This window comes from Salmo salar, chromosome 07 (assembly GCF_965601325.2).
Source record: "Salmo salar chromosome 07, fSalSal1, whole genome shotgun sequence".
Taxonomy (NCBI): Eukaryota; Metazoa; Chordata; class Actinopteri; order Salmoniformes; family Salmonidae; genus Salmo; species Salmo salar.
Window position 1 is genome coordinate 57,345,508 of NC_138297.1, and position 26,133 is coordinate 57,371,640.

The window sequence follows — 26,133 nt, forward strand, 5'->3', positions numbered from 1 at the left end:
TACAGATTATTTCACTTATAATTCACTGTATCACAATTCCAGTGGGTCAGAAGTTTACATGAACTAAGTTGACTGTGCATTTAAACAGCTTGGAAAATGACAGAAAATTATGTAATGGCTTTAGAAGCTTCTGATAGGCTAATTGACATAATTTGAGTCAATTGGAGGTGTACCTGTGGATGTATTTCAAGGCCTACCTTCAAAGTCAGTGCCTCTTTACTTGACATCATGGGAAAAATCTAAAGAAATCAGCCAAGACCTCAGAAAAATAATTGTAGACCTCCACAAGTCTGGTTCATCCTTGGGAGCAATTTCCAAATGCCTGAAGGTACCACGTTCATTTGTACAAACAATAGTACGCAAGTATAAACACCATGGGACCACGCAGCCGTCATACCGCTCAGGAAGGAGACGCATTCTGTCTCCTAGAGATGAACGTACTTTGGTGCGAAAAGTGCAAATCAATTCCAGAAAAACAGCAAAAGGACCTTGTGAAGATGCTGGAGGAAACGGGTACAAAAGTATCTATATCCACAGTAAAACGAGTCCTATATCGACATAACCTGAAAGGTCGCTCAGCAAGGAAGAAGCCACTGCTCCAAAACTGCCTTAAAAAAAACCAGAAAAAAGTTTGCAACTGCACATGGGGACAAAGATCGTACTTTTTGGAGAAATGTCCTCTGGTCTGATGAAACAAAAATAGAACTGTTTGGCCATAATGACCATCGTTATGTTTGGAGGAAAAAGGGGGAGGCTTGCAAGCCGAAGAACACTATCCCAACCGTGACGCACGGGGGTGGCAGCGTCATGTTGTGGTGTGCTTTTCTGCAGGAGGGACTGGTGCACTTCACAAAATAGATGTTATCATGAGGAAGGAAAATTATGTGGATATATTGAAGCAACATCTCAAGACATCAGTCAGGAAGTTAAAGTTTGGTAGCAAATGGGTCTTCCAAATGGACAGTGACCCCAAGCATACTTCCAAAGTTGTGGCAAAATGGCTTAAGGACAGTGGCCATCACAAAGCCCTGACCTCAATCCCATAGAGAATTTGTGGGCAGAACTGAAAAAACATGTGCGAGCAAGGAGGCCTACAAACCTGACTCAGTTACACCAGCTCTGTTCAAGAGGAAGGGGCCAAAATTCACGCAATTTATTGTGGAAACCTTGTGGAAGGTTTGACCCAAGTTAAACAATTTAAAGGCAATGCTACCAAATACTAATTCCGTGTATTGTAACCTTCTGACAAACTGGGAATGTGATGAATGAAATTAAAGCTGAAACAAAATCACTCTCTACTATTATTCTGACATTTCAGATTCTTAAAATGAAGTGGCGATCCTAACTGATCTAATTCAGGGAATTTTTACTAGGATTAAATGTCAGGAATTGTGAAAAACTGAATTTAAATGTGTTTGGCTGAGGTGTAAGTAAACTTCCAACTTCAACTGTAAATGTGTCCGCTAAGCAAATTCAATGTCATAACCACAGAGAGATATAGATATTCTTCACTTTCACTTCCTGGATGTTGTTGTTGGCCCGGCCTCAATTCTCATCCCTGATTGGCCGGTGGGAGTCCCTGGGGGACACTGGGATAGCAGACTGCAGCTTATTTCAGTATCTCACACACATTGTGGGGAAAACTGGGAAATATGTTTTGGCAACATTACAGTAACAGTAAGTCAATCTGGGTTGGGGAGGAAAGGGCCCAGAACTGCAAGAGGACGCCATTCAATAGCTAATGAGAAAGTTTTATTCTGAATATACTGTATTTGCACATGAATAAACATTTTCCAGGATTATAAACATTACTATTTTCTTTCTTTCGTCCGAGAATAATAACAGTATCGTACAAATTTATACATAACTGATTCAGGCGAATCAAGTTCCACAAAAGTGTAACATCTTAAAAGCACAATCAAGGGAGATTGACGGGGAGGCCCACCAATAGCCTGTCAAAAGGGAGGCTGACAAGGGGAGATTAGTGGATAGGTCCACCAATGGTCTGCCATGAAAACGCTGGCAGAGAAAGATTGGGGGGCGGTCCCACCAATAGCCTGACATAGTGTGGCAGGCATGGGACACTCCCCTTAAAACACACACTGAGCGTTCTTGAGAAGAAAAAAAAAAGAGTCCAGAAAAAGCATAACCCACACAATCCACACAGAGCACCACAGCATCGAAAAACACTTCCAATCACTCTGCTAATATGTTATTCCTGAGGTGACAGCATCTGATTTTAGCCCTTAGAGTGGCATGAAATAACCAGACACCATTTCCCAAGGGTCTCGTCTGGTCTTGAATGTGACAATCTGTGACAGAGGAAAAAATATGTATTGTCACATACACCGGAGAGGTGCAGTGAATTGTGTTGTTTTACAGGGTCAGCATAGTAGTACGGTGGACCTGGAGCAAATTAGGGTTAAGTGCCTTGCTCAAGGGCAAATTGAACGATTTTTCACCTTGTCGGCTCGTGCATTCGAACCAGTGACATCTCGGTTACTGGCCCAACGCTCTAACCGCTAGGCCACTGCGCTCACTCAGACCAGGGCGGTACCAAATGCTGTCTCCTCAAGAGAAAGGCAGTAGAAGCTGTATCGTTATCATATCATAAACAAACACCCAACAAACCCACGGTATTATGCTTCCCATCCCAACGTTACACACCAAAGCAGGAGAAGAAAGAGGATACTTTATCTCATTGCCTGCCACTGATACAGTATCATGGCATTATCATGCAACACAGGGAAAATAGATGAGATTTGCATTTATTCAATCCTAAACGTTGCATAAACGTTAGTAATAGGTTTCTCGGTAAACAGAGAAAGAGAGTCCTATGGCACTTGATATTCTTGAATGTTCTTAGATATTGAGGGTCTTAAATACCAGTATGTTAGTTAGTTTCCCCACAGAACATTGAAACAACCAATATGGGACCCTAAATGTCACCTCAGACCACTCGTATAGTTTTGGACATGACAGCAGTCCGCCTTTGGTGATGGTGCTCGAGTTTCACCACATAACATATTGGCAAATAATCATAGCTTAAGACTGGGATCATAACAAAAGTCCCCTTCCTCTTCAGTGTTTCAGAGAAATGGAAAAAGCCCAGATGGATTTTATTCTGGGTGACGTAAGAACGCTTTTGTAATTATAATTTAAGCAATGATAATGAGGTGAGGGAGAAGTATTTGAATGGCACTAGAGACCACACAGCGTAATCATGTAGTTTCCCAACTCTACACTGAATTGACTATGTGGTTTCCGGAGTCCATATGCCATATGTTTTCAAAGGAAACAATGCGTGAATGTTTCTGACATTACCCCAAGGTTCCTTTAAAGTCCCTGTTTTGGCAGTTGTTTGCATTTTCATTTACAGCAATTAATTCAATGAAGTATTACTAATACTAGTCTTAAGCAAGTTATCGGAAACTATGATTGTCAATTGTTATCGAATCGATTGTCTGAAATGATCTTTTTTAGTGCTTAAGAGGTCAATTCAGTGCCAGGAACTCCTCTATATTTGCTCTACAACAGATCAGTAACACTAATCGACCATCAGATCACGTCCCAGTCGAATTAGCTGAATTGCATCACAAAGAAAAAACATTTTTTTAAAGCACAGCATATCTACCATGTCCCTCTTTTGAACCATGTTCAAATATTAAACGAATACAATCAATTTAGAGGAATTGTTGATATTCTGACGTGATAATAAAACCGTTTTTTAATAAAAACGTTTTTCTACAACGTTGAATAAAGAAACTTAACCTTATGTCTCTTTCACTCAAAAGTTAATCCACTGCATAATCATTTGGCTAGACTGATTGACGGGTCCAGATTTGGTCCTGAATAAAATGAGGCACATTTCTGTTATTTCTTATGTAGTATTTTGGCAGCTGTTCTTGTGGAGAAATGAGTTAGCAGGTGTATACCATAGTATAGTACACTCAGAAAGACAGTATCCTATTGTCAATCTGTCTTGAATCTCTAATTCATAAAGTTAAAGTACCAGAACCACAAGGCACACAAAAACTAAGAAAGTACAACAGGACTGATATCCACACTGATATGAATGAATTTAGATTGTATTGTATCGATAGACATTCTCAAGAGGTCTTAAAGCAATTTCCGTTTTAAGGGGGATATTCACTTTGCAACGAGGTGCAATTGTTTTTGATTTGGGGAAATGTTCTCTTCAATAGCGGGCAGAACATTGTGAGAAAGACAGATTCTTGTAGTTGCAAGTCACATATTCAACTATACTCAAATCAAGAAGTGATACATAAGCAAGCACAAATAAACTGTCATGTACCAAAGTCTACATTTCATACATCCCTCCTACTCTCTCTTCATTTTATATCCATTGTATTGACGCATTGAAATCAATCAAAAAAGAATGGCATTAAAGCCAACATAACACAGTAGCATGCAGCTATGCCCTTCATCCTAATAAAAAACAAAAACAAACTTAAATATTCAAATGAATACCAAACACATCAAGTTTCCTTCAGGTCAGTAGCCACACAGTCAAATAAATAAAGCTAAAGGGTTTGTCTGACTAAGAATCAACATGGCACTAGAGATTAGACCAATGAGCGCACTAGAGGCCAGCCGGGGTGCCCTGATTGGTCAACTGCAATTTGGCAATGATGGTTAGTTCAAAGGGACCAGATACCAAGACGGTAGGACCTGACATTGACCATTTGTGGTCAGGGTTGAGGGAGAAGTGGTTGACCGCAAACAGAAAGGGATCCATCACTTCAAACAGGTGATAGTGAGTGGGGGCAAAAGGGTTCATATGTGACCACGTACTGTATATGAATGAATATGATGGTCGTACACCACATCTGTACAAGAGGACAACAGCGTGAATGTAAATGTGTTGCTACTTTTAAATGGCAGTTGAAACAAACAGAATAATGCCAAAAAATGTAAAATATAAAATACTGATTTCTGACTTTCTATTAAACAACTTATTGCAACTTCAACAAAACAAACAAACATTTCAATACTGAGTAACAAGCCACTGCAAAACGCTTTGAAGTAAATAAATAACTTTGTGACAAACACAACGGGATGGTTGCGAAGTGCAGCACTGTTTCTGGCAGTGTTGAATAAAAATCTACGGGGATCTCTTTTAGAACATCACAAAAACCTCAAAAACCTAAAAGGAACCCAAAAGGAAGAGGCAGTCCTTTCACTTTCCCCCTGGCACTGTAAGGCAGTCCAACCTGTAGCATTCGCAGGGTTGTCATCATCGAGCCAAACAAAGGTCAAAGTTCACCACTCAATCACCTCGATCTCCCTAAGCTCAGATGGCTGGAAGCTCAGACGGCTGGAGGGGAAAAGTCAGGGGTCAGGGATGAAAGTTCTCGCTTAGAATTTTTTTTACATCCCGCCGACGTTAACTTTCCTCCCTTTCTCCCACCCCTGGGTGAAGAAATGTAACGAAACCCTTGAAAAACACAAATATCCCAAAAGAAGATCTGTCAGGATGTGGTTTCAGATGTTTTTTTTGTTTTAGCGTTCGTCGTTTTGAGGCAGCGTTGCATGCCGGTTGCCGGGGGCAACCGGGGTCTTCAGAGGTCACGAGGGAATGGCGTGATGAGTTGAGCCGGCCAGAAGCCAGAGCAGGGCCAGCTGCAGCGCCACCATGGCCAACAGGGACGGGCTCAGAGCGGACGCCCCACCACAGTCAAAGTCCTCCTCCTGTGACCACGGCAACAAGGGGGGGAGGAGGAAGGTGGCAGGGGGACATGTTAGTGACAGACACAACCAAGTTGATGACCTTCTGATCCTGCTGACTAAAAGATAATGGGTTGAGTAGGGGTACAACAGCCCAGTATGTCTTACATATTCATAAAGCTATGTTTGATGACATAATAGCAAGGTATAATGGTACTAGACTGCATATCCACACTGAATAGAGAATGGGGTATGTATGGAATAATTGTAATCTGAGTATGGAATAATCCATGTCGGATAATCTGATGTCTGATAATCTGTACAGCTCTAGAGTGGAACGTAATAACAAAACATTTTCAGACATATATAATTTGCTACATGATAAAATAAATAATAATTTGTTAGAGTTAAATTAGGAAGCAAGGGCCTGCGTTAGCTAGCATCTAGATTAGTAAACACATGTCAGTAGACAAACAGACAGATAAAGAGAGATGGACAGAAATACATAGTATGATACTAAGAAAAAGGGATAGAGAGAGAAAGAAAGAAAGAAAGAAAGAAAGAAAGAAAGAAAGAAAGAAAGAAAGAAAGAAAGAAAGAGAAAGAGGGAAAGAGCTTGATGGGACTGACCCGAGACAGCACATGAACAGTGGCAGCAGTAACATGAGCAGAGAGGAGGCCAATGGAGAGCCTGCGCTCGTCGGGCACATGTGCTCATCCTAACCATCAACAGCCAATCAAAGAGCAGGAAAGAAACAGAGAGAAAGAGAAAGTCATGCAGCAAACATTCCACAGTTAGCAGTTAGAAAGTCCATGTGCAAAGTGAATGGGCAGAAGAACAGAGAAAACAAAACACTTTGTGGAAAGGAGAAGAGAGAGAAACAGAGAGAAGCATCTAAATAGAAGGAAGGTGTGTGTGTGTCTACGTCTGTGTGTGTCTACATATGTATGTGTGTGTGAGTGAGTGAGTGAGTGAGTGAGTGAGTGAGTGAGTGAGTGAGTGAGTGAGTGAGTGAGTGAGTGAGTGAGTGAGAGTGTGTAATTGAGTGTGTGTGTAAGAGAAAGAGTGCAAGCATAAGAAGTTAACTCCATCATGAAACTTTGAGAAACCAAAAGGTTCGCCACTGAGATAAGACCAGTCTGAAAAACAAACCAAAGCATTCAAGTGCAGAGATTTCACACAAAGGATTTTAGTCATATACACTAAATATTTGCTTACTCTTGAACCACAGTGCAGTATGTCAATAACTGCCAATAACTTGTATTTGTGTGGGAAATCTCTGCACATATAGTAATCCAAAGACAAGAGTAGAGAAAGAGGCAGCCATTTTGAGTAAAAGATGGAACATTAACGAGAGAATTATGCACAAAGAGAAAAGCACATGCATTGTGAAAACATATTAGTGTATTGTGAGTATTGACATTGTGACGTTAAATTTGACGGTTGCCATTTTTAAACACAGAGGATGACGAAATAATGATGTGACCTACCCTCTCGTTGTTGTCGAAACAGGCATCTGGACCTTTTCGGAACCTTGGTTTCTCAGCCATTTCACATGGGTCTGGTCCCTCAGCTACATCAAGCCATTTAGGAAATAAACCATTGGTTCTGGTAGCTCAATTGGCTAGAATATATCTACTGAACAAAAATAGACACGCAACATGTGAAAATTATTGGTCCCATGTTTCATGAGCTGAAATAAGTTATCCCAGAAATGTTCCATACATACAAAAAGCGTATTTCTCTCAAACTTTGTGCACAAATTTGTTTACACCCCTGTTAGTGAGCATTTCTCCTCTGCCAAGATAATCTATTAATCTGAAAGGTGTGCCATATCAAGAAGCTGACTAAACAGCATGATCATTACACAGGTGCACTTTGTGCGGGGGACAAGTTTTGAGGGAGAGTGCAACTGTCATGATGACTGCAGGAATGTCCACCAGAGCTGTTTTCAGAGAATTTAATGTTCATTAATCTACAATGAGCCGCCTCAAACTTCGTTTTAGAGAATTTGGCAGTACGTCCAACCGGCCTCACAATCGCAGACCACATGTAACCACCACGCCAAGCCTAGGACCTCCACATCCGGCTTCTTCCCCTGCGGGATCGTCTGAATTCAGCCCCCCGGACAGCTGATGAAACTGTGGGTTTGCATAAGCGAAGAATTTCTGCACAAACTATCAGAAACCGTCTCAGGGAAGCTCATCTGCGTGCTTGGTCGTCCTCACCAGGGTCTTGACCTGACTACAGTTCAGCTTCATAACTGACTTCAGTGGGCAAATGCTCACCTTCGATGGTCACTGGCACGCTGGAGAAGTGTGCTCTTCACAGATGAATACCGGTTTCAACTGTACCGGACAGATAGCAGACTGATGTTTGATGATGTCAACGCTGTGAACAGAGTGCCCAATAGTGGAGGTGGGGTTATGGTATGGGCAGGCTCAAGCTATGGACAACGAGCACAATTGCATTTTATCGATGGCAATTTGAATACACAGAGATACCGTGACGAGATCCTGAAGCCCATTGTCGTGCCATTTATCACCCGCCATCACTTCATGTTACAGCATAATAATGCATGGCCCCATGTCACAAGGACCTGTACACAATTTCTGGAAGCTGAAAATGTCCAAGTTCTTCCATGGCCTGCATATTCACCCTACATGTCACCCATTGAGCATGTTTGGGATGCTCTGGATCAACGTGTACGACAGTGTGTTACAGTTTCTGCCAATATCCAGCAACTTTGCACAGTCATTGAAGAGGAGTGGGACAACATCCACTGGCCACAATCAACAGCCTGATCAACACTATGTGAAGGAGATGTGTGGTGCTGCATGAGGCAAACAGTGGTCACACCAGATACTGAGTGGTTTTCTGATCCCCGCCCCTACTTTTTTTTTTTTTAAAGGTATCTGAGACCAACAGATGCATATCTGTATTCCCAGTCATGGCCATTAATCCATAGATTAAGGCCCTTATGAATTAATTTCAATTGACTGATTTCCTGATATGAACTAACTCAGTAAAATCTTTTAAATGTTTGCATGTTGCGTTTATATTTTTGTTCAGTGTAATTCTTGCATCAGATATTGTGGGCACAGAATTAAATGGAACACTATTACATTGTATCTCTATGGCTGTGTGTTTCCCACATTGTGGCCACACATACCCAATCGATATCACTATCCACTTTGGATAGACGTGGATGAAAGCAACTAGTAAATTACAATATCAAATTAAATATCAAGCCATAACATTAATCTAAATGTGAAAGAACAATCGGAACAGATGCTTTCAGAAAGACATGGAAAAACCACGTCATTTTTGGAGCAAATCAAATAGCCTCCTCTGAAACCCTTTTGGCTGCCATTTTGAATTTATGTGAATTTTCATTAGGCTCCTTGCATAATTGGCTACAGCCCTGGTGTGTTGGATATGATCGATTTGTTTGTAAGCCTTTCAGAGTGGATTAGCCTTCGCTATCATCTGCCACAGAGAGATAGAGGAGACAGTCAGTACAGGTCTGAGTTTGGTTCATCTGCCACACAGACAGACAGACAGACAGACAGACAGACAGACAGACAGACAGACAGACAGACAGACAGACAGACAGACAGACAGACAGACAGACAGACAGACAGACAGACAGACAGACAGACAGACAGACAGACAGACAGACAGACAGACAGACAGACAGACAGACAGACAGACAGACAGACAGACAGACAGACAGACAGACAGACAGACAGACAGACAGACAGACAGACAGACAGACAGACAGACAGAGAGAGAGAGAGAGAGAGAGAGAGAGAGAGAGAGACAGGTCTGGTTTGGTACATCAGCCACAGAAAGAGAGAGGAGACAGTCAGTACAGGTCTGGTTTGGTACATCAGCCACGAGAGAGAGAGAGAGGAGACAGTCAGTACAGGTCTGGTTTGGTACATCAGCCACGGGGGGGGGGGGGGGGGGGAGAGAGAGAGAGAGAGAGAGGAGACAGTCAGTACAGGTCTGGTTTGGTTCATCTGCCACAGAGAGAGAGAGAGAGAGGAGAGAGCAGAGAGCCGGAGGAGAGCAGCCAGAGAGAGAGAGAGAGAGAGGAGACAGTCAGTACAGGTCTGGTTTGGTACATCAGCCACAGAAAGAGAGAGAGAGAGGAGACAGTCAGTACAGGTCTGGTTTGGTACATCAGCCACAGAAAGAGAGAGAGAGAAGAGACAGTCAGTACAGGTCTGGTTTGGTACATCTGCAACAGAGAGCGAGAGAGAGAGAAGCCAGTCAGTACAGGTCTGAGTTTCACTTAGCCATAGAGGAAGTTCTGATCCATTGAGGAATATTAAACATATTGTACTCTGCTTGTAAAAGTAAAGAATATAGGGACCAGTAGGATAAAAGAAAAAACCTGTACAACTTACTTTTACAACTGTACACCATTTAATAATTAAACAAATAATAATCTAGTTATATGTGATTATTTTAAGAAGAGTCACTGTATATACAAAGACCAGTAAACTAGAACTAACAGACTGTAAGTAGTATAGATGAACTACACAACTACATTAGACATGAATATATTACTACTATATTAAACGTTAGTGCTCTATTGACTGTATGTTTAAAGGATACAAGGCTGCTCGGCCTGTATTAAGGGCTTGTGGTCACATGACATGCAGGTGAGCTTGGCGTCAGCGATGACGAACACCAGGTTGGTCTTCCACAGCTTTTCAGCATGGAACATCCTGGATCAAGACAGAAACGAGACAAAGAGGAGATGCCATGAGACAGTCATGTTTTCCAGAAATCCTGGTTGGAAGAATCCCGGAAACTAATTATATTTCATATTTCAAGTGAAATACCCTTATGTTCCAATGAAAACATAATTGGCTGAATGAGTTGAGTCTACCTACCAAACATAAGCTGCATCCAACCTTGAAGGGTCGGTGTGAGGGCAACACTGTCTGCTTATATATGGTCCAAGCCCTAGTCTTAAATTACACCGGCCTCAGACCATAGCAGACCATAGCGGAAACACGGGCCGGCAGTTTTGAGTTTAGACAAAAATTGACCTTCTTTATGGTGGTTGTTAACTGGCGACGTATGCGAAGCTAATGCACAGCAACACAGTGCGGCAGGCACCCCATTAGACAGCACGAGGGAGCCTTGAAACAGCAAACGCACCGCCAAGATTGTGGTCTGCCTTGCAGCATACTAAATCTACCTCACCTTTAAGGCATGTGGAGTTTACTACCTCCTCGGCCCAGGGAACTCCACTTTGTCATTAGAGTGTCGGGTTTATTCGGTTGAGTGCAATTCCACTGGCAGCACTAGCAGACTACTAGCAGCCCACTAGCAGCCCACTAGCAGAGTACTAGCAGCCCACTAGCAGCCCACTAGCAGAGCACTAGCAGCCCACTAGCAGCCCACTGGCAGTCCACTGGCAGACCACTAGCAGAGCACTGGCAGCCCACTAGTAGAGCACTGGCAGAGCACTAGCAGCCCACTAGCAGCCCACTAGCAGAGCACTAGCAGCCCACTAGCAGCCCACTGGCAGTCCACTGGCAGACCACTAGTAGAGCACTGGCAGCCCACTAGTAGAGCACTGGCAGCCCACTAGTAGAGCACTGGCAGCCCACTAGCAGAACACTGGCAGACCACAAGCAGAGCACTAGGACCACTAGCAGCCCACTGGCAGCCCACTAGTAGAGCACTGGCAGCCCACTAGCAGCCCACTAGCAGCCCACTGGCAGACCACTAGCAGACCACTAGCAGACCACTAGCAGAGCACTGGCAGCCCACTAGCAGAGCACTGGCAGCCCACTAGCAGCCCACTAGTAGAGCACTGGCAGCCCACTAGCAGCCCACTAGTAGAGCACTAGCAGACCACTAGCAGACCACTGGCAGACCACTGGCAGACCACTGGCAGAGCACTAGCAGAGCACTGGCAGCCCACTAGCAGCCCACTGGCAGCCCACTAGTAGAGCACTGGCAGCCCACTAGCAGCTCACTAGCAGCCCACTGGCAGACCACTGGCAGACCACTAGCAGACCACTAGCAGCCCACTGGCAGCCCACTAGCAGAGCACTGGCAGCCCACTAGCAGCCCACTAGTAGAGCACTGGCAGCCCACTAGCAGCCCACTAGTAGAGCACTAGCAGACCACTAGCAGACCACTGGCAGACCACTGGCAGACCACTGGCAGAGCACTAGCAGAGCACTGGCAGAGCACTAGCAGAGCACTGGCAGACCACTGGCAGACCACTAGCAGAGCACTAGCAGAGCACTGGCAGAGCACTAGCAGAGCACTGGCAGAGCACTAGCAGCACTAGCAGAGCACTGGCAGAGCACTAGCAGAGCACTGGCAGACCACAAGCAGTACTAGCAGACCACTAGCAGACCACTGGCAGACTACTATCAGACCACTAGCAGACCACTAGCACTACTAGCAGACCACTGGCACTACTAGCAGACCACTAGCAGAGCACTAGCACTACTAGCAGACCACTAGCAGAGCACTAGCAGACCACTAGCGCAGCACTAGCAGACCACTAGCGCAGCACTAGAAGACCACTAGCAGAGCACTAGCAGACCACTAGCAGACCACTAGCAGAGCACTAGCAGACCACTAGCAGACCACTAGCAGAGCACTAGCAGAGCACTAGCAGACCACTAACAGACCACTTGCAGAGCACTAGCAGAGCACTAGCAGACCACTAGCAGAGCGCTAGCAGAGCACTAGCAGACCACTAACAGACCACTAGCAGACCACTAGCAGACCACTAGCAGAGCACTAGCAGACCACTAGCAGAGCACACCAAGACTATATGACAAAAGTACTTTAGAATGAAATCGCACACAACCTGTGTGAAGAAGTTGTTTGTAGTCTCAGTGATTTAGCTATGTGGTGGGGTGGAGGGAATGAAGGTGCTTGTATTCAATTGAGAGGCTCCAATTCCCAAGATTCTTTGCGTCCAACATTCAACCCATTGTGCCTTCCAGCCTGGCCAAAAGTAGTGTACTACCACATTGCCATTTCAGATGTATCCACAGTCATTAGAACCAATTGTATGGCAGCACCATCTTTAGATAGGATCATGTGCCCTATTATTGGAACTAAACTGTCAGAGGTAATATGGGTCAAGCACATTCCACTGTCTTGAATCTGCACAGCTGGTTTAGAGCAGACCTGATCGCAATCAGCCAGTACCTTTTCCCCACTGAGCCACAAAAAATTATTCCTTCCATTGAGGTAGAGTTGTACTTGGCTCTTGGTGGGTTCATATATAATAAGTGTGATGAGCAATGATCCCTCTAATTTCTTTCGGCACTGAGCAAATTTCAGGTCTGCTGAGCGCAAACGTTCGGTGCAACTTCTGGTGTGTTTACTGTGAACACTGAGGCTGTACCTGCTTTAAGTTACAACAGTGGCCAACTAGGCTATTTTGGCTATTTGATCATAATGTAGGCCTATCAGAGTGGTCTACCATCAAAAACAATGGAGAAAATGAATCTCAAAACATTTGAACATGGAAATAGCTGTTCTATCATTCAGCCTACAGTAGCAGCCAATGTGTGGTCTTTATTTAGGCCTACATTCCATGAGACTTTTAGAAAAAAACATGCCGGACTTGACCTTAACCTGTTTATCCACTTGTCCTTCAGACAAGGTGACTGAAATGTGTTGTTTGATGCAAGAAACCACTTAACAAAATAAAATGCATTATTATTCCCATACCATTATTACAGAGAATCAGACAAATGATGCTTTGATCTCAAAACAAGCGTATCTACTCCCAACCTCTCATGCTGTAAGCACAGTCCAGTTGAAAGTGAACGGCACAGATCCATATATGGCAATGGTCTATTTGCATATACGCCTACTGCAGTTCTGATTGGTTATGCCGCACCATAGAATAGAGTGTGGAGTATGGACCTGAGTCATGCCTGTCAATGCAATAGAATCCTACTCCAATGCGCTCCTCCTACAAGAAAATCTCTTGCATAGTTCGTTTTGTTTCAGTATGTTACATTGAAAGTGGCTAATATTGCATTGATGTGATCACAATTTCCACATTAAAGGGAAATGTTGATAGTATTAACTAAAGGAGAGAACTAGAATGTTGAGTGAAGTTCCATCTCGTGCTCTGCGTGGCAGTCCCAGAGGATTGTTGATGAGGTTTTACCAAGGTTATGTTCAGTTGGGTACGCCATACCAAAACGTTTTGCAATGGAAAATGGAATTCTATGTTGTTATTGGACAAGTTTAGGTAGTGCCTACCCATTTAAAAAAGAATCTCCCTACTGCGAAGGAACCTGGAGTGTGTAAAATAGGTTGCAGTGACTGACAGCTCTCACCTGGAGCAGTTTTCACAGTCTAGCGTTCCTCTGAAGGACTTTTCCTCGTTGTCATAGAAGTATTGAGTCTGCTCCGTGATACAGCTCTCCTTGGACATGTCAGGTATTTCGTCATCAGTGTCCGCTGTGGAACACACAGCACGCACACACAAATGCAGCACACACGCACGCGCACAACACACACGCACGCACACAAACAAACAAATTGTCAAGGATCCAGCAAAGTATGGGTTATGTACATAGAACACACCGTGTACATTCTCAAGTTCTGAGAAGACAAATTACTGTTCAGTTGCTCTGGTAGCCAAAACATACAGAAATCCATCTACTTTTGAACAATGTTATTTCTCAAATAATATTCCTGGCATAGCTCATCATTGCTTGATGAATAACTTGCCCTGCTCTGAGAATTCCGTCATTGCTTTCATAACAACAGCGTCAATATTTTTATTAAGGGCCCGTCATGCTAAATAGAAAAGGGCATTTTATTACAACGTCATTTTTAATGAGATCATACTTAACAACCTAATTTAAAAAAATGTTTTAGAAGAGTCGGAAATCTCACCTGCGTGCAAGAAATTAGGGAACGCTATGCTAACCAACAACTGCTGTAGTATCGACCTGTAGGGAATCAAAGTACACGAATGATTACCTCTTGATAGAACATCCAACAAATCTTCTGTCCATGACAGGATAAATACTCACATACTGTTTAATCACAACCCACATTTCTTACAGATTTTCATTCAGACGGCGAGTTTATTGGCTTTTAGCGAAGGAACCACAAATGTCATAATCAAAAAGCCTTTGTGTGGAAAAATATGACAATGTGTTAGCCTCCCTGTAAACAAATCTAATTTTATTAGACATATTGTAAGACACACAGCTAATGAAATCAGGACAGAATGCGAGCTAGTGTAAACAAAGTGCTCTGGGACCTGTCGAATGCTTACACAGATTGCCCACAGACTGCCTCTGTATCTTTACATCTGCACTGGGAACAGTGTTAAAGAATAAAGAGTTGGGTCTCACCAGGCTGCTGCTGATGCTAACCATCCAACGTTCAAAATGTCTGCTATGGTGGGCTGCAAGGGACAAAAAGGTTGGCTATTACAAAACACATTACAAAACATATTTTCACAAGCGTAACTTCAGGTAATCGAAACAACTCCCAATAACTAAACATTCCATGTAAAACAGCACATTTTAAACTTGGGCTTAAAACTTTTCTAAACATCCTGATTGTGCAGGCAAAGCGAGTCTCGAGCCGAGGCATTTGCCAAGTGTGCGGACACCAACTCAGACAAGCCAGACAAGATTTTGGAAGGGAATTAGCACAGAGCCCACCACAACAGATGCTAGTGTAAATCTACAAAGTGAAAAGGAACAACAAGTAGGTTCCTGTTTGCCTGAAAGAACAGCCATGTTGTTTTGATTATGATTAGCATGCAATGCTCTGATCTAGTGACTCAGGCCTGTGTCCTTTCTTTCCAGGTTGATAGAGTTTAGTCATCAAGGGGAGCTAACTAACCATGTTAAAAGTCATATCAAATTCCTAACAAAAGCTATTATCTACATCTTTGATCTAAATTTGTAGTCAAAATCTATTAGTGCGTAACGATGAAAATGTAGATCAAAGTCTACAAAGATTCTGTATGTTAATTGATACAAATGTATGATAAAAATCTAGAACCAACATTGTCCTGAATAATTCTGAAAATAACTTTAAATTAAAGTGATAGATCACTCCAAAAGTGTGTCAGAAGACTACAGACCACAAAAGTTGGTTGTGAAGATCCAACTTTAGATGTGCTATCTTAATTTGATCAATATTTTGTTGCAGAGAATTTTCCATTGCAGTAGGAAATTATGTAGGTTTAAAAAGGCTTCTAAAGTTTGTAATTTTAAAGTAGACTTGATTTGCCCTAACAAAAAATGTATCAACCACTACAAAAATGTCCATTAATTATAATCCACATTTCCTGTTTGTCACATCCTGACCAGTAAGGGGTCATTTTGTTATGATAGTTTGGTCAGGGCGTGGCAGGGGGTGTTGGTTTTGTGTGTTTTGTTTTTTTTGGGTTGATCTATGTTATTCTATTTCTATGTTTAAATATCTAGTTTTTCTGTTTCTATGTTGGAATTGTTTGGGGTTGGTCTCTAATTGGAGGCAGCTGAATCTCATTGCCTCTGATTAGAGACCATATTCATGTAGGGGTTTTCTCATTGTGTTTTGTGGGTGGTTAATTTCTGTTTTGTATTACTTACCTGACAGAACTGCTTGGCTGTCGTTTTTTGTTTCGTTGTTTCAGTGTTCAGATACATGATGAGCACTAACCACGCTGCGCCTTGGTCTACTCCATTTGACAGTCTTTACACTGTTGCTGCAGGATTAACAAATAAACTCTCCTTCCAGACTCACATTAAGCATCTCCAATCCAAAATTAAATCTAGAATCGGCTTCCTATTTCGCAACAAAGCATCCTTCACTCATGCTGCCAAACATACCCTCGTAAAACTGACCATCCTACCGATCCTCGACTTCGGCGATGTCATTTACAAAATAACCTCCAACACTCTACTCAACAAATTGGATGCAATCTATCACAGTGCCATCCGTTTTGTCACCAAAGTCCCATATACTACCCACCACTGCGACCTGTACGCTCTCGTTGGCTGGCCCTCGCTTCATACTCGTCGCCAAACCCACTGGCTCCAGGTCATCTACAAGTCTCTGCTAGCTAAAGCCCGCCTTATCTCAGCTCACTGGTCACCATGGCAGCACCTACCCATAGCACGCACTCCAGCAGGTATATCTCACTGGTCATCCCCAAAGCCAATTATTCCTTAGGCCACCTCTCCTTCCAGTTCTCTGCTGCCAATGACTGGAACAAACTGCAAAAATCACTGAAGCTGGAGACTCATATCTCCCTCACTAGCCTTAAGCACCAGCTGTCAGAGCAGCTCACAGATCACTGCACCTGTACATAGCCCATCTGTAAATAGCCCATCCAACTACCTCATCCCCATACTGTATTTATTTATTTATCTTGCTCCTTTGCACCCTAGTATCTCTACACTGCGTGCACAATTATTAGGCAAGTGAGTATTCTGATCTTATCATTGTTTCTATTCACATTTTCGAACTCCAAACCATAAAAACTTGAATGCTTATTGGATTTAACCATTTTCAGGTGATATGTATTTGTGTAATGAGGGAGGGTGTGGCGAAAGTGAATAACACCTTATATCAAGGTGTGCATAATTATTAGGCAGCCTCATTACCTCAGGTAAAATGGCCCCAAAAAGAAATTTAACTGACACTGAAAAAAAAAAAATGTAAAATGCCTTTCAGACGGATGCGACACTCTTTAAATAGCTAAACTATTGAGGTGTGACCACTTCACATTCAAACGTTTTGTTCTGAATAGTCAACTGGGACGCAAAAAACGCATGGGGAAGAAAAGGCGCAAATTAACTGCAAAAGACTTGAGAAAAATTAAACGTTAAACAACCAGGAACCCATTATCCTCCAGTGCCACCGTATTCCAGAACTGCAACCTACCTGGAGTGTTCAGAAGTACAAGGTGTCAAGTGCTCAGAGACATGGCCAAGGTCAAGAAGACTGAAACAAGACCACCACTGAATAAGATTCACAAGTTGAAGCGTCAAGATTGGGCAAAGAAATAACTGAAGACAGATTTTTCAAAGGTTTTATGGACAGATGAAATGAAAGTGACTCTTGATGGACCAAATGGATGGGCCCGTGGCTGGATCAGTAATGGACACAGGGCACCACTTTGAGTCAGGTGCCAGCAAAGTGAAGGAGGGGTACTGGTATGGGCTGCTATCATTGAGGATGAGGTAGTTGGACCTTTTCAGGTTGAAGATGGACTGAAACTCAACTCCCAAACCTACTGCCAGTTTCTGGAAGATTATTTCGTCAAACAGTGGAACAGGAAGAAGTCCTCAGCATTCTAGAAGGCCATGATCTTTATGCAGGACAATGCTCCATCACATGCATCCAAGTACTCCACTGCTTGGCTAGCCAGCAAGGGCCTCAAAGATGCCTGAATAATGACCTGGCCCCCTTCCTCACCTGACTTAAATCCTATTGAGAACTTGTGGGCCCTTCTCAAACGTGAGATTTACAGTGATGGAAGACAATACACCTTTTTGAACAGCATTTGGGAGGCAGTGGTTGCTGCTTCAGTGAAAGTTGATCGTGAACAGATCAAGAAGCTGACAGACACCATGGATGGAAGGCTCATGGCAGTTAATGGCTATATTGGTCACTGAATATTTTTGAAAGGCCAAAAATGTTATATAATTGTCATTTTTTGTTACTTATCTGCTACACTTACTCTAAAAATTGAGAATAAACAAGTGAGTTGAAAGAAATTATTTTTGTAATTTAGTTGCCTAATAATTGTGCACACTTATATATTTCCCTGAGAAAGACAAAACTCACTTTTCCTTTGTTAAACATTCAGGTTTGAGGTTCAATAACATTTTGGATGACTGAGAGCATTGTTTGTTCAACAGTAAAATGAATCCTGAGGAATACAATTTGGCTTATAATTGTGCACACAGTGTACTTGAACATTCATATTCTGCACATTTACCATTCCAGTGTTTAATTGTATTATTGTAATTACTTCGCCACCATGGCCTATCTATTGCCTTATCTCCCTTATCCTACCTCATTTGCACATACTGTATATATACTTTTCTACTGTATGTTTGTTTATTCCATGTGTAACTCTGTGTTGTTGCATGTGTCGAACTGCTTTGCTTTATCTTGGCCAGGTCGCAGTTGCAAATGAGAACTTGTTCTCAACTAGCCTACCTGGTTAAAAATAAAGGTGAAATATACAAAATACATGTTTTTTCCTGCTGCAAGAAACTGCCCAAATTAAGATAGTACATGTGTATATACCTTAAATTATATTGCCTCAAACGAATGGGAAAGACGTGCACAAATAGCCAGATCTACACAACAAATGGCTCGAGACATGGACTTATCACCTCATCAAATAGCCAGATCTACACAACAAATGGCTTGAGACATGGACTTATCACCTTATCAAATAGCCAGATCTACACAACAAATGGCTCGAGACATGGACTTATCACCTCATCAAATAGCCAGATCTACACAACAAATGGCTTGAGACATGGACTTATCACCTTATCAAATAGCCAGATCTACACAACAAATGGCTTTAAACATGGACTTATCACCTTATCAAATAGCCAGATCTACACAACAAATGGCTTGAGACATGGACTTATCACCTTATCAAATAGCCAGATCTACACAACAAATGGCTCGAGACATGGACTTATCACCTCATCAAATAGTCTGATCTACACAACAAATGGCTTTAAACATAGACTTATCACCTCATCAAATAGTCTAATCTACATAACAAATGGCTTTAACATGGTCTTATCACCTTATCAAATAGTCTGATCTACACAACAAATGGCTTGAGACATGGACTTATCACCTCATCAAATAGCCAGATCTACACAACAAATGGCTTGAGACATGGACTTATCACCTTATCAAATAGCCAGATCTACACAACAAATGGCTCGAGACATGGACTTATCACCTCATCAAATAGTCTGATCTACACAACAAATGGCTTTAAACATAGACTTATCACCTCATCAAATAGTCTAATCTACATAACAAATGGCTTTAACATGGTCTTATCACCTTATCAAATAGTCTGATCTACACAACAAATGGCTTGAGACATGGACTTATCACCTCATCAAATAGTCTGATCTACACAACAAATGTCTTTAACATGGTCTTATCACCTTATCAAATAGTCTGATCTACACAACAAATGGCTTGAGACATGGACTTATCACCTCATCAAATAGTCTGATCTACACAACAAATGGCTTGAGACATGGACTTATCACCTCATCAAATAGTCTGATCTACACAACAAATGGCTTGAGACATGGACTTATCACCTCATCAAATAGTCTGATCTACACAACAAATGGCTTGAGACATATCACCTTGATCTTAGACTACGTTTGACATCTAAAAACATCTGACTTTAGAGTGAACCATCACTTTAAACTACAATTCTATGGCTTGTTATTGAAAATGTTCACTACCTCTTTAAGATCCCATATTACAACAGCTTCAAAATAGTCTTAGAGCAACCTAACACTCAGTCCACTCCAAGTGTTACCCAAAGACATTACTCTGACTAATCCATTCTTTTCAGGAGGCCTTTAACTGCTCAAACGGCTCTTACTCGTTACCCCGCATTTCCCCTGGTGTCCGTCTAATCTGTATTTATGGTTATTTATGGTCCTCTGGTGACGGTGTGTGTGTATGTGTGTATGTGTGTGTGTCTCTGGCTTATGTAACTCACCACGTAGACTGAGCGCAGGCCCGCCGCGGATCCCTTGCTCTCCCTCTTGGGGTCGCAGACCGACTGGTAGTCGTACGTCTTGTTGAGCGTGAACAGAGACATGTTAACCAGGTTGACCATGAGGATAGGGTCGATCATCCCGAAGAACTGGCCGATCTGTAGGGGGGGGGGGGGGAGGAAGGAGATGTGCAAGCGCATTGCACATGTAAGTGCCCATGGACGCAGAACAGACACTTATACACATGAACACACACAGATTGACGCAGATACATTGGACGTACACACACACACACACAACACACACCACACATCTGCGACCACCTGTGACTTCCCAGTGCCCATATAAACATTTATGAAAATAAATACAAATAAAACAGATAGGTTCAGTGAATTGTGTTGTTCTAAAGGGTCGGCCATAGTAGTACGGCGCCCCTGGAGAAATTAGGGTTCAGTGCTTTGCTCAAGGGCACATCGACAGGTTTTTCACCTTATTGGTTCAGGTATTTCAACCAGCCACCTTTCGGTTACTGGCCCAAAGCTCTAACCACCAGGCTACCTGCCACTCTTTATAATTGACGGAGATACACTGAGTGTGCAAAACATTAAGAGCAACTTCCTAATATTGAATTGCATCTCCTTTTGCCCTCAGAACAGCCTCAATTCGTCGGGGCATGAACTATAAGGTGCCGAATGCGTTCCACAGGGATGCTGGCCCATGTTGACGCCAATGCTTCCCACAGTTGTGTCAAGTGGGCTGGCACCTACTACCATACCCCATTCAAAGGCACTTAAATATTTTGACTTGCCCATTCAGCCTCTGAATGGCACACATTTAACCTGTCTCCTCCCCTTCATCTACACTGATTGAAGTGGATTTAACAGGTGACATCAATACGGGATCATAGCTTTCACCTGGATTCACCTGGTCTCTCTATGTCATGGAAAGAGCAGGTCTTCCTAATGTTTTATACACTCAGAGTATAACCCAGGTGATTTGAGTAAAAATCCTGTCCAGGACTGACCAGTCCAGAAATGACCCCCTCTGATAGGCTAGTGTGGCTCACCATTTCAAAAAGGATTTCCTTAGCATTTTCTTGTTTTGTTGAGGAGATAAAAACCCAAAAGCTTTAATCTTGGTGAAGTCATCTCAGCTCTCATGAGCACTCGGACACACACACACATTTTTAAAACACACGCACACATGAATGTGCTCTCACACACACACACTCCCGCACATGTACTCCCGCGCACGCACACAATCACACACAGTCAGTAAATCCCCCCTGGCTCACCCAGCTGATATGTAGCAGTGGGATTCAGTTTAATCAAATTAACACAGTATACCAGGAAGCCTAAATGAACATGGAGGAAGTGGTCACGGCACGTCTAGACATCCCTTCGGTGTGTGTGTGCGCGTGTATATGTGCGTACGTCAGAGCAAGTGTACGTGATAGTGTGTGTGTGTGTGTGTGTGTGTGTACGCGAGAAGAAAAAAAACGCCCTCCTCTTCCGCTATTCAAGGTCGTTGTGAACGATCCCAAAATCACACCGCTCCCTTCATTTTGGACCCTGCAACCCCAAGATTCTGAGAAACAGTTGGTTGTGGCTCACCACGTCTGTCATAAAGAAATATAAATCAATGCTTCTATAAAAACCTGTCTCCCCTTTCCCTGTGGAATAACACAAATAATGAATTAACAGTCACAGATCTGTCGGCTGGGACCCGCCAGGACCCCCTGGAGAGGGAGAGCCGTACCTCCTTTAGGAAACATGATTTAGGGTCGAGCGGCCTTCTCCAAACAAGGAACCCTAGTTTTTTAGTGCTCCTGCCAAACATCTGAAGGGGACTGATTTATCCAGCGCACACCCTGATTGGGGCCTGCAGCCTGAAAAACATTTATTCAAGTGGTAGGGTGAGGGGCCCACACTGGGTGTAGTGTGTGTGTGTGTGTGTGTGTGTGTGTGTGTGGGGGGGGGGGTATGGTGAAGTTAGGTTCAGATAGGGTTTGAGTGGGTTGAAGTGCACATGGGGTTAGGGACATGTTGGGTAAACTTAGTCAGGATCAGGTTAATTTGAGCCAGTGTTGACTGTGGGTTGAGTAGGGCTGAACAAGGTAATATCAATGGAATAAGTGTTGGATGAGAGTGACTCACTTGACCGATGTATTCATCCCGATTGGCCATGACTAGGAATCCCCCATCATCCAGGATGACACAGTCCACATGCTGGAATCATATAGAGATAATGGGATAAACCATAATCATATAGGGGAGGTAGAATTGTATAATTCTCAATCATTATTTGCATGCTTAAACAAGTCATCTTAATTTAATAGTTGTATTTGTCTTAAAATTCTATCGCCAATCAAATAATCGTATTTAATATAATTGTATAATCAATCAAATTATCTTACCTCATCATTCCTCTGACAACCACAGATCTCGTCCTTACACTGTAGGAGACAGGAAACGGTTTTAATTTCAGACACAAAGAGTTCATTAAGAGTCATTATGAAATAATGTCAATCTACTTACGTTCATCTTCAGAGTAGCATTGATGAAGTTGGTCATCCAGGTACTGATGTCCAGTTTCACTCCCACAACTGCAATCAACCACCACAACCACACAACCAGCACAACATTACAGTTCCACTATGGTCTGAACTAAACAACCAGCACAACATTACAGTTCCCCTATAGTCTGAACTAAACAACCACCACAACATTACAGTTCCCCTATAGTCTGAACTAAACAACCACCACAACATTACAGTTCCATTATGGTCTGTACTAAACAACCACCACAACATTACAGTTCCACTATGGTCTGAACTAAACAACCAGCACAACATTACAGTTCCACTATGGTCTGAACTAAACAACCACCACAACATTACAGTTCCACTATGGTCTGAACTAAACAACCACCACAACATTACAGTTCCACTATGGTGTGAACTAAACAACCACCACAACATTACAGTTCCACTATGGTCTGTACTAAACAACCACCACAACATTACAGTTCCACTATGGTCTGAACTAAACAACCACCACAACATTACAGTTCCACTATGGTCTGAACTAAACAACCACCACAACATTACAGTTCCACTATAGTCTGAACTAAACAACCACCACAACATTACAGTTCCACTATGGTCTGAACTAAACAACCACCACAACATTACAATTCCACTATGGTCTGAACTAAACAACCACCACAACATTACAGTTCCACTATGGTCTGAACTAAACAACCACCACAACATTACAGTTCCACTATGGTGTGAACTAAACAACCACCACAACATTACAGTTCCATTATGGTGTGAACTGAACAACCACCACAACATTACAGTTCCACTATGGTGTGAACTAAACAACCACCACAACATTACAGTTCCATTATGGTGTGAACTGAACAACCACCACAACATTACAGTTCCACTATGGTCTGAACTAAACAACCACCACAACATTACAGTTCCACTATGGTCTGAACTAAACAACCACCACAACATTACAGTTCCATTATGTTGTAAACTAAACAACCACCACAACATTACAGTTCCACTATGGTCTGAACTAAACAACCACCACAACATTACAGTTCCACTATGGTGTGAACTAAACAACCACCACAACATTACAGTTCCACTATGGTCTGTACTAAACAACCACCACAACATTACAGTTCCACTATGGTGTGAACTAAACAACCACCACAACATTACAGTTCCACTATGGTGTGAACTAAACAACCACCACAACATTACAGTTCCACTATGGTCTGAACTAAACAATCACCACAACATTACAGTTCCACTATGGTCTGAACTAAACAACCACCACAACATTACAGTTCCACTATGGTGTGAACTAAACAACCACCACAACATTACAGTTCCACTATGGTCTGAACTAAACAACCACCACAACATTACAGTTCCACTATAGTCTGAACTAAACAACCACCACAACATTACAGCTCCATTATGGTGTGAACTAAACAACCACCACAACATTACAGTTCCACTATGGTCTGAACTAAACAGCCACCACAACATTACAGTTCCACTATAGTCTGAACTAAACAACCACCACAACATTACAGTTCCACTATGGTCTGAACTAAACAACCACCACAACATTACAGTTCCACTATGGTCTGAACTAAACAACCACCACAACATTACAGTTCCACTATGGTCTGAACTAAACAACCACCACAACATTACAGTTCCACTATGGTCTGAACTAAACAACCACCACAACATTACAGTTCCACTATGGTCTGAACTAAACAACCACCACAACATTACAGTTCCACTATGGTCTGTACTAAACAACCACCACAACATTACAGTTCCACTATGGTCTGAACTAAACAACCACCACAACATTACAGTTCCACTATAGTCTGAACTAAACAATGACCACAACATTACAGTTCCACTATGGTCTGAACTAAACAATGACCACAACATTACAGTTCCACTATGGTCTGAACTAAACAACCACCACAACATTACAGTTCCACTATGGTCTGAACTAAACAACCACCACAACATTACAATTCCACTATGGTCTGAACTAAACAACCACCACAACATTACAGTTCCACTATGGTCTGAACTAAACAACCACCACAACATTACAGTTCCACTATGGTCTGAACTAAACAACCACCACAACATTACAGTTCCACTATGGTCTGAACTAAACAACCACCACAACATTACAATTCCACTATGGTCTGAACTAAACAACCACCACAACATTACAGTTCCAATATAGTCTGAACTAAACAACCACCACAACCTTTTCTGCTCTGGACAGAAACAAGTCACTGAAGGGGGACTACATGGACATTATTTTGATGTTTTCTGTTGCAAATGTTAAAAAAAAATATACGGTTGTGTGCCCAATTAAACATGACCCTGGTGTGTAGAGTCCTTACCTGCTGGTTTGAGTCTGACTCCATCAATGTCCAGGTTCACTGCTCTGCTCACCAGGACTGAGTCCTCAGTCACTGAGACAAGAGAGGGAACAGAAGGGGTCAGTTCAGACAGACAGACAGACAGACAGACAGACAGACAGACAGACAGACAGACAGACAGACAGACAGACAGACAGACAGACAGACAGACAGACAGAGACACACACACACACACACACACACACACACACACACACACACACACACACACACACACACACACACACACACACACACACACACACACACACACACACACACACACACACACCATTGACTTACTGTTGGTGTCCTCCTGGTAGGGTGTTGGTGTGAAGATGTAGATGTCATTGTCCAGACTCCTCTTATAGAAGCTTGACTCGTACGTCTCTGGGTCCTCTGTCCAGTCTAGTCCAGCACTGAAAAACACACATACTCAGCTGCATCAACATTAATACTACAGATTTATCAAGTGAGCAAACATTCCTACAGAACATAACATACTGAATGTAAATTACTGATCAAGTTGAACTGCTCTACATGAAGCTTTATAGGTAGTTATCATCATTAGAACAATGGATAGAGAGAGAGAGAGAGCTGAGAGAGCTGAGAGAGAGAGAGAGCTGAGCGAGACAGAGCTAAGAGAGAGAGAGCACAGAGAGAGAGAGAGCTGAGAGAGACGAGAGAGAGAGCTAAGAGAGA

The 26,133-nt window shown here is 42.6% G+C and overlaps 1 protein-coding gene across 1 annotated transcript in view; it reads right to left on the bottom strand.

Annotated features, from left to right (window-relative positions):
* Positions 1-1,730: 1,730 nt before the first annotated feature.
* The window catches only part of LOC106595617 (voltage-dependent calcium channel subunit alpha-2/delta-1), a 185,869-nt gene continuing 161,466 nt past the window's right edge, over positions 1,731-26,133 (bottom strand). Inside the window, exons 27-38 of the mRNA XM_045722235.2 lie at positions 25,735-25,850; positions 25,414-25,485; positions 22,986-23,053; positions 22,865-22,903; positions 22,605-22,676; positions 20,451-20,606; positions 15,073-15,125; positions 14,606-14,661; positions 14,041-14,164; positions 10,316-10,428; positions 7,180-7,262; positions 1,731-5,712 (exon numbers count right to left, since the gene is read on the bottom strand). Coding sequence (XP_045578191.1) covers positions 5,590-5,712; positions 7,180-7,262; positions 10,316-10,428; positions 14,041-14,164; positions 14,606-14,661; positions 15,073-15,125; positions 20,451-20,606; positions 22,605-22,676; positions 22,865-22,903; positions 22,986-23,053; positions 25,414-25,485; positions 25,735-25,850 — 1,075 coding nt within the window. The 3' untranslated portion in view covers positions 1,731-5,589. The remainder of the gene's footprint in view (positions 5,713-7,179; positions 7,263-10,315; positions 10,429-14,040; positions 14,165-14,605; positions 14,662-15,072; positions 15,126-20,450; positions 20,607-22,604; positions 22,677-22,864; positions 22,904-22,985; positions 23,054-25,413; positions 25,486-25,734; positions 25,851-26,133) is intronic.